Source organism: Corvus brachyrhynchos, unplaced genomic scaffold (assembly GCF_000691975.1).
Source record: "Corvus brachyrhynchos isolate BGI_N302 unplaced genomic scaffold, ASM69197v1 scaffold84, whole genome shotgun sequence".
Classification (NCBI taxonomy): domain Eukaryota; kingdom Metazoa; phylum Chordata; class Aves; order Passeriformes; family Corvidae; genus Corvus; species Corvus brachyrhynchos.
Genome location: NW_008237434.1, coordinates 2,756,779 through 2,766,570, shown reverse-complemented (window position 1 = coordinate 2,766,570; position 9,792 = coordinate 2,756,779). Strand labels below are relative to the sequence as shown.

Genomic DNA, 9,792 nt, shown 5'->3' with positions numbered 1-9,792 from the left:
ATTTCCATTAAATTGTTATTCTGACTTGGTGCCTCCCACTGGTTTGTTTTCAAACTAGTACAGTGAGGTATTAATGAACCCTCCCAGGAGTGACCACCAGTCAGGTGGAGGGTACTTTCTCCGGTGCAGTAAGACGCATAGATCCCTCAGGTGGAGGGTACTTTCTCCGGTGCAGTAAGATGCACAGATCCTATGTGCAGAGGATGCCCTCAGTTTGGCTAAGTGAAAGAATATGTGTCTTTTTGGATGACAAAAACATGCACACTCTGAATAACCTGCAAATGCTCCTGGAAGAACCCATGAACATTGCTGTGCAAAACCACAAGTATTTTTTAATATGCAGCTTCATGATAATCCACATAATTATTAAGGTAGCAATGCTTAGCAGATAAGGCCTGAGCAAGAGTTTAGAAAGGTCCTGGAGATATCCTTTGAGTGACCTTGAAAAAAAGGCTTTACTAGCTTCACTTTGCTTCTTGTTCTTTTTCTCACTTTCCATTTTTGGAGATTGTTGCACAGTACATCTTCAGCTTCAAACCAACCATTGATGTAGTACAAATAGCTAACAATCATAATCATCCAAGTAACAATAACCTCTCTTTTTCCTCTCTCTCCTCTTTTACCTTCATCTCCTCTCCAGACATAAAGCAGGCAAAAATAAACTGAGGAAGACCTGAAACGCGTGGGGCTTGAAATGTGTTGATTGGCTGTTAATATCTTGTAGTGGTTTTAATTACTGTGGCTTCCACATCCTGAATCTTGTTATATTTTCCTTCTCTGGTGAAGTAACCTGACACAAATTTCTGTAGAAATGCAATAGTCCATCAACATCAACTGCTGTTCTACTGTGCCAGCAGTGCCTACCTTTATGCAACCCAATTTCCAAAGCAAAATCCTACTTGTTAGAAGTCTTTCAAAAGGACAAAAGCCTTCTGACGTTAAAGTCGTTGCCTTAAACAGATACTGACCGTAACTACTGTGTTTCTCCTAAATATTGTGGCTTAATTAATTAAAAATGTGTAAAATAGCAAGAAACCAGAAAGCCGTGAGAAAGTGTATTTAGCCTAGGGTCAAAATTCATATTTCATCTTTGGTTTCTGTCTATTAAAGGACACAACTACCAAGTTTCTGGTTTTGCTTTTGATTTTTGTCTGGATATATTCAGCTCTCCTGCCTTTGAAGTTATCTGTGGGTAGATTTTTTCAGCTGAGGCAACCTATGTCCATGTTGTTTTCAGTCTCATCAGGGGCTGGATCCTGGAGTCTATTCCTCAGCAAGGAGCCAAATAAATGGCTGTGTTCAGCCACTATGGTGCTAAGGGGAGAGCATAGCATCGACTGACCAGGGATTGAGCAACAGGTAACACAAGATTTGTGAAAATCCTGCAAGGACCTGCAGGGCTGGGATGAGGTGGGCATGGGGCAAGGAAGAGCTGGAGAGAAGCTCACAGAGGTGTGTTACAGGTGGTAGAAAGCCTAGGGAGCTAAGGTTGTTGGAAGTGGTTGTCCAGCTTAGGAGGAACTTTGGAGAAAGAGGAAAGTACAGAAGACTGGGGGTCAGAGGAAATGGTTATCTCATTTCCCAGGACCCAGAGCAGTGGGAGAGGGAGAGCAGCTGAGGTGTGAGGTGGAGTGGCAGCGTACAATGAACGACTGCCAGCTAGGCTGAGGAGAGGATGCCTCAGGGGAGAGGGGAAAGAGGGTTTGGGGACATGAGAAGGGCTGGGAAGGCAGGCTTGTAGCATGGGTTGCAAAGAGGTCTGTGCCTCTGTGGCACTGATGTGAACACTTCCAACCAGAAATCTGTGGTGGAAAATTGTATCAGACAGCCTCCACATGGATCTGCACTGTTCACTCTCATTCTCCCCATCTCAGCTACACCATCACTTTTTCTTTATGGTGCAATATAGGCCTTTTATAGGCAGATAAAAATTGAGGAAAGGATGAGGTTTTTGCCCTTTAGTTTTTCTACAGTGGTTTGTTATGTTTGATACCCTGACATGAAGGGTAAATGACTTGCCACTGAAGTCGTCCTGCTGGCTGGAGGTCCCCAGGTGAAGAGACTTGTTCATATGTATGAAAATGAAGCTTCTGACCCAAAACCTTTAATGAAGCTTGCAGGCATGTGGAGCCAATTCAGATTTCTGTTTCTATGAGATAATCCCCTGGTACTAGTGGCTGAGGTCTATAATTTATTCAGCAAAATGTCCCAGCTCCTTCTTGCTGAGGCTTCAGAGCTTTGGGAGTTTATCTTTTTTATTCTTTTAGATTTGATAATCCTATTTAACCCTCCTGCAAATGGGACCCCAGGGAGAGCTTTTCAGTTGCACACAATTAGTTTTATAAGCAGCGTTATTAAATCATCCATTGGCTGTTTGGTATTTTTAAATTCCTTTATTAATAACAATAGAGGCTTTTGTATGAAGAACAGAGGGTGGCATTATATGAAATAATTTCAGACTCTAATAATAACTTTTCCTGCTTGTGAGTAGAACTAAGAAATGAGCTCTCTTGTCTAAAATTTTGTTCAAAATCTGCTACTGCTTTCCTCCACTCATCCTTCCCCCTCTTCATGATTTTCCCTCAGATTCATAAAATAGGACTATGCTGGATCCTGAGGGAGAAGAAAGTTCGTGGAGCAGGGCCAGCCCTGAGGAGTCTTAGTACATTGATGTCTCCCTGCCTAAAGTTAAGGATCATGCTCCCCTATCAGTGACCCCATGGCCAGAGGCAGCATGTCAGAGGATCACAGCTCATTCCAGCTACTCTTGGCACTCAAGGCCACAGAGCTGGAGAGGTGTCATGGTTGTTGCTAAATAAACTGAGGAACTGTTGCCTGAGCTGGGGCAGAAAGGAGGCAGGTGCTAGAAAGGAACCTGCTGGGATATGTGAGGACCATGTGAGTCTCATGGTTATGAGACTGCAGGAAGGGTTGGGTAAGAGCAGGCATCTGCCCACTCCAGACCCACAGTCTCCAGAGGAAATGGTGAGAAACTGGATAAGTATAGTATTTCTCCCTGCTGCATTTTTAGTATCCAGTTCTGTGTTATATGAAGCTGGTGGCTGTAGACAAATCACCAAATCCACTAGGCACTTTTTTTTCTCTGTAAATTTGACTGATTTTCTTTCGCACCCATGTGTCATTTTTTCTTCAACAATATCCCATAACAACACATTCCCCAATTCCTCACTGTATGAAAGGGCACTTTTGCTTATTTTTAAACCCATTGCCTGATAACATCATTGTTATGAGACAGACTGAGCAGTCATTGCATATTCACTTCCCCCTTGTCACTCTTGATTCTATTGTTCTCAGGGTATTGTATTTGACAAGGCTGTATTTTAGATCTTGTACTGAATTTAACACAAACACAATGTTTAAGGCTCTGAAGTCGTGGAGTGGAGCTGAACGCATTTCGTCTTTGTCTGCTCTCCTGGGACTATTGTGCAGCCATGCCTATTTCTGCCAGGCCACTTCATTTACATTTTAAAACCTGGGATTTAGAATAGATATGTAAATTGACCTTTCAATTCACAGGGTAACTCCTCATACTTCATTTAAAATTTAAATCCTAACCATAAATTTAGGATTTAAGATATAGACTGTGTTCCTGTCCAATGTACACTGAAAGGATCATAAGAATTTGATTTGAGAAAACTGAAATAAACGTTCAATTAAAAAATTAATCAGCACTATTTTTTCTTTCTATGGAAGGTTCAGAAGCTTGTGTTAGTTCTGAATGTCCTTTTCAAATGAGGATTTATCTTTTTGAACTTACATTCATGATTCTCCAACAAAAAAAGAAAAAAGTTGAGAGCATGTCCTTGTGAGAAGGCCTGGTTTCTGCTGCAAGGTCCACAGACTGCCCTCTTCTCAAGAGTGAGATAATTCTGTTTCTGGAAGAAATATCAGCAAATTACTTTTGCTTATGAACACACTAAAAGGACTGTGAGTTCATCTTTTTAACACACAGGATTTTTAGATGAAGAGAAATGTGTATGAAAGCATTGTTCATTTCCTGGTATTTACAGAACCATTACCTTTCACCTCATGACCTCTTCCTCCACTCTTCTTAGTCTTACAAAACCAAAATATATTGTCCACTAGAATCATTTGTGAATTATAATTTTGTTTATTTTGTTTAAAAATATATACTGTAAGCTAAAAAAAATAATTATATATATATATATAGGCAAGAAATAGAAAATGGTACTTTTTGTACCAAGAATAATCACAGGTTATTTGAATGTCCCATAGTGTCTGTAGATATTTATTGGCAGCAAAACTATCAAGAACAATGATTATCACTCACACTAGACTAATATTTTCTTTACATATCTACAATTGTTCTAGGGCCTTGCCAGAGAATTTAATGGTTGGTGTCCCACACTAATGTGACGAGTATAATTTGCTACATTCTATTCCTGGGCGTGGTGGGAAATACAACCCTTTTGCTCTCTATTTTATTCCTTTCTTTCCACAGGAAATCTTCATATCTATGACACAAACACAACAAAACAGCATAGCTTTATATTCCTATTTGGTACAGCTGTTCATAGCTGAACAAGCTATTAGATGATGATAAAGCAGGATCACTGGATTTAGCTGGGAATACAGCATTGCCATCTGCAGTTCTACACAATTGCCTTTGTTATTTAGTAGGTCACTGTCAGTTGGATCACTTACTGAGCCCAGAGATACTTAAGGAGTAGGTCTTTAGAGCCAGCTCAACACGACAAAATTGAGTTGCTCCTTTGGAGCTGCTTAGTGTTTGTTTTCCCCACACCTTAGGTTTCCAGAAAGGATTTGTGAAAAACAGACTTTTTCATGAAAAAATTACTTAATAAACACTTGACCCCTTTTCCACATTTTCTGTTCTCAGTAGGAAGAAAGATGGCTGATGTCTCCTCCCAAATTCTTCCCTAGACAATTCCACAAAGAACACCCCATAACATGTAGCTTGGTTTTGGCATCCACCCTGCTGCCTGGAGCCTGGCTTGGGGAGTAGCCCTTTACTTACATTTTAAAAGAAACTTCCTTTTCCTTCCCTAAACCTCTGCTTTCCAAAAAAAGCAAGTAAAACTTAAGAAACCAAACCCTTCCCCAACCAAACTGGAGGGCTGGAACTTCTTGGGGGAAATAATTTGCCTTTTCTCTCCAACCCTGGCTGTTATTAATTCAGAAATATGTCACTGCACTGTGTCATTAAATGGCATGAAGCCTCTGCAGTGAAACATGAATGGCTTCCAACTTCACTGAAAAACCAGCATTTCTAGTATGAGTGACAGGCTTTCCTTGCCACTGCCCACCATGGAAGGTGTCTGCCCTACTCAGGTGCAGACTCAGCCAAGGGATCCATTATTCCAGCTGTCATGGGTAGGTGGAATCATAAAGCAACAGACGTGCTCACAACTTTTCCATTTGCTCATTTGCTTAAGAAACACCTATGCAGAAGACAGAAGGAAGGTGAGGGGGTTTTCTGCCTACAACTTCAAAGGGAAATGGAACTGGCTGACACAGCTCTTTTCTACACAAAGAAATTAGGAAACCTGGAAACAGAGGGTCATTTAAGGCAAGGACCAGCGGCTGGTATTTTTCCTAGTCTCCTCCCAAAGAGTTGTTAATCTCATCTCACTTTGAAGAAACCCAAGAAAGTATGTGTGCAGGCTCATGGGAAAGCTGTTCTCTCTTGACAGGGTGGGAGGAAAAGAGAAAAGGTCAAGAACAGAGTGTGTTTACCTAAGCCATGTGCTCCAAGCTGTGTGTTGCTGTTGAGTACAGCTGCTTCCACTCTGAGCTGGCATTTTGTGGTTTTGAATACTAGACCACTAAATAAAATATGGGGTTTTAATACCTGGGTTTTTTTAAATATATCCAGTGTGGGCTGCTAAAGTAAACAGAATATTGCATGAGAGCACATTTCATTCATATGAGCAGAAGCTTAAAGCAGAAACAGGAGTGCAATTAGCAACCAAAACCAGCAGTCGAAGGCCCTGGAATACAGCAGAACTACAGGCAGATATAAATTTCCTTTTAAAGAAACATACTTGGAGGACCAGTTGCATAATTCTGCAAGCTAAGGAGAACACTGACTCACTGAGTCAATATTTGCTAAATTTACTGGGCCAAACTCAACTCTTGTTCAACACAGAAAAAACTTTCAAAGCAAAGAAAGGGCCTAGGCATGATAGTTAGAGGCAGCAGCCTCTGGCTCCTGGGCCCTTCTCTTCCTGAGACCACGATCGCCGACTACCTTCTCAGGGTGGACTTTCCTTCAGCTTCAAAGATTTTGGGCAGCCTGTCCTTTATACTTGGTATTTGGTAGACGTGTGCCATTAGGAATTGGTGCTTCTTGTAGCTTTTTCCACTCTTTTGAATAGTATTCATAACAGAAAAATACAGAATTGAGTAAAGGAATTACTTCATGTCTTGTTGAAAAAGAAAGTCAACTCATATTTACTAAAGATAAGAAATTAGCATGTGGGAAAAATGGATGGAAGCACAGGCTCGTCTTCAGAAACAGATGTAGGCTGAGTTGCTTCGCTGTTGCAGCCAGGTTAACAAAAGAGGGGGAAAATGAAAAAAAAGAGTTTTAAAAATTGACTTAACAGGGTTTTAAGCAAGGGAGCATGGCCTGCTGGGATACATGAAAAGCAGATGGTGAGCGAACATAGTGAAGCTGAAAGATTTGCTTTTTGAACTCCTCTGGTATTTCAGCTCTGAGGAGGCAAAAATATATTTCCCTGAGGTTTTAAGTCGATCTAGTGTGTGGCCTCTTGCACCACTGAAAAATCCTGTTCAGGTTTCACAGTCTGCTACGAGCAGGGTCTAAGGTGAAAGTAGAAGCTGTCTGGGAAACCTAAAAAAAATTCTCAGGGAGTTTGCAGTGGGTTTTAATATTTTATATTTTAATATTTGAATGTGTCTTTTTACCTTTAAAGATGTCTATTAATATATTTAAAGGTATTAGTATGCACCTTTTCCTTACCTAGTAGGACAAAAGAGTAGGACAACCTGCTTTCTCACCTTCTGGGGGCTTCACTACCTGCATGAAGGAAGAACAAGCATCTCTGCACTGAAGTGCAGATCACAAGAGAATTTTATATTTTCTCTACAGCTCTTTTTTAAAACTATGTGGGGAAAGGTATAAAATAGGTGCTGGCACCTGAAACAACAGGGAGCTTTGATAAACTGACTCTTTTTTGTCCACCTTTCCTTGATCAGCAATAACAGATAGTGCTCTGTGGATCTAATTCCTCGTTGTCCTGCAAATCAAGGGCAAGTCCACTGAAGCCAGACAACTTGCATGCATGCTAATTCAGTCATGCCCTGATGCTTCTTCTGGTGAACGAATTTACCTATTACTGGGGCAACTACTCCTTCCTCAGCCTCCTTCCTGAGCTACGGGTGCTTTGGGAAAGCTTAATGAAAGTAGAAAAGAAAAGAGGTTAGAAGAAAGGAGAGGGGAAGAAAAATGTCTAAATGTACAGTTTTATTTTAGAATCACAAAACCTCCCTTTTTGGTAGAAATGCACTAAGACAACAGCGGAAGCGCAGTTTCTGGACTGAAGTGCTGTTTTGTGGTACTCCTGAAAGAATCTGGCTTTGTCTTGTCAACCACAAGTGATGGCAGAATGCCAATTTTCTTTTCAACTGGTTGTCATGAGTATTTGCTGATGTTTCTGAATTAATGTTGATCAAAGGAGCTCAAAATGGCTTTAACCTTTTAGATCTACCACTTAACTAAAAATATATTTAATATGTTAAAAAAATTACATTAAAAAATTTGGTCAGCCTGAAACTACTATTCAGCCTGTATTTTCTGTACTTATAATAAGCTACTCAGTAATTGAAAGACTTTTTACTGATATAATCTAAGCAGGGTTCTTTTTAGAACTTATGACTAGTTATAATTAATTGCTCCATAAATAAATTAATCTAAAAAGTACCCCACTGTTAAGTTTTTTTGAGAAAATAATAGTCATGTCCCATATCCAGTGAGGTAGAAGAAAACAACCAACAAATGTGGATGTTAATTGTTTCCAGCCCTTGCACTTACAAAGTCTCTTTTCCCTATATACTCTTTTAAAAGCAACAGAGAAGGACTACACAAATTATCAGAGACAGTGTACATAAAGAAGGCTTCCAGAATTTTCTGGAATTTCCACTCAGCAGAATGTAGAAAAAAATTGCAGAAATATAAACAAAAATACAAAAAGAGAAAAAACCCTGTTGAGTTACATCAACAAATCAATCAAAACCAAACACTTTTGACATTTTATCTTCTGTCTCTCTTCCAGTCTTCAAAATAGACACCAGAAGCTGTTTTGGAAAAGTGCAACACACGCCTATTTTTCCAGGAACTGTTGAACTCCTGTTTTGTGAGACAATTTAATTAGTTTTGTCCCAGATGAGGATGAAAGAATCTTAAATGTTTTTTTGTAGGCTAACCTGAACCCATTAACTTAGATTTGAGGGGTTTGAGCACCAAATAGTATAATGTATTAAATATTTAGATTTTAATACTTTGCTGAAAACAATGTAAACTTAGGTCCCACATGCTGAACTCATCCATGAACAGTTCTGGTTTTAAAACTGGTCTCTGCCTAGAAGTCAGTGCAATCAGAAATAGCTCCTTTTAGAAAATACCCCATAGAATTCAAGTCACTTTTGTTGACCTCATTAGCTTAATCCCCCATTCTTTTCTTATTTACTCAGAAGCCGTCAGCAAGCTCTGGCAATCTGTAGTTGAGAACCACAGGGCTAGACTCAACATCAACTCAGTTAAAACAAACTTCATTCTGTCATGCTCTATAAGCATCACCGAAACACAAATATACACAAATAAACTGTACACAGCAGTATAGTTTCCTAAAAGATTTTCCAAAAACATATTTTGGCCATCTACTCTTCCTCCATTTTGGAGAAAGCACTTGCTCTTAACACCTCCATGCAATTCACAAGAATCAGAGCTCCAGTTAACTCTCGCCACTGTTTTGTTACTGGGTTTTTCATTTTATCCAAGGCTGATTGCAGATCTTGTAAGACGTCCCTGTAACCGTCTCCATAATGGGCAGCCCATGTGTAGAGAAAGTCATATGCAGGTTTCCACATCATCTGAAAACAAAGGGAAAAAATGAGGTTTAGTGTCAGAAATTTAATTATTGAGAGGAGAAAATAAAAAAGCTAAATAGTTGAAAAGTCATAGAAGAGAAAAGAGAAAATAAGTGTTTAATCACTAGGCATGCTGAAACGTTTTATCAAAAAAGGCATATTGATATAAAAACTGCAGTAATCTTATTTACATTATGTCTATGAAACTCTCAAATTCTCAGAGAGGTAAATAATAGCTAAATTCTTCATTCAGATGATTATCACCAAGTCAAAATATATCCTTGTCTGAAAATATAAGTCAAAGAACAAGGGTGGAAAGAAAACACTTTTCCTCTTGATCATCTTTTGCAGTGCATACACCCAGAAACAGTTTCCCTATTTGGTTGTGCTTTTGATGGTTACTGCCCCATTAATCAACATCCTACTGCCCCTCTACTTAGCCTGGAAATTTTAAACATGCTTTTTACCTTTCAGAAATATTTTCTGACAACAGCAGCAGGAACTTAATCTGCCTACTCTCTTAAAAGACAATAAAAAGTGTTTCTAGAAAGGCATCAGTAACAACAGAAGGATTAGGGAGAATCTCCAACCTTTATTGGATACAGGGGGCAACATAGTGATGAAGGATGAGGGAAAAGTTGAGGCTCTTAACGTCTTCCTTGCCTCAGGCTTTAATAC

At 39.5% G+C, this 9,792-nt stretch overlaps 1 protein-coding gene and 1 long non-coding RNA gene across 2 annotated transcripts in view; one reads left to right on the top strand and one right to left on the bottom strand.

Moving 5' to 3' along the window:
• Positions 1-6: 6 nt before the first annotated feature.
• LOC108445967 lies at positions 7-6,577 on the top strand. The gene is made up of 2 exons (XR_001861064.1): positions 7-104; positions 151-6,577. It is a non-coding gene; the product is annotated as an uncharacterized LOC108445967 (long non-coding RNA).
• The window catches only part of MACC1 (MACC1, MET transcriptional regulator), a 36,882-nt gene continuing 31,344 nt past the window's right edge, over positions 4,255-9,792 (bottom strand). Inside the window, exon 5 of the mRNA XM_017731203.1 lies at positions 4,255-9,117. Coding sequence (XP_017586692.1) covers positions 8,905-9,117 — 213 coding nt within the window. The 3' untranslated portion in view covers positions 4,255-8,904. The remainder of the gene's footprint in view (positions 9,118-9,792) is intronic.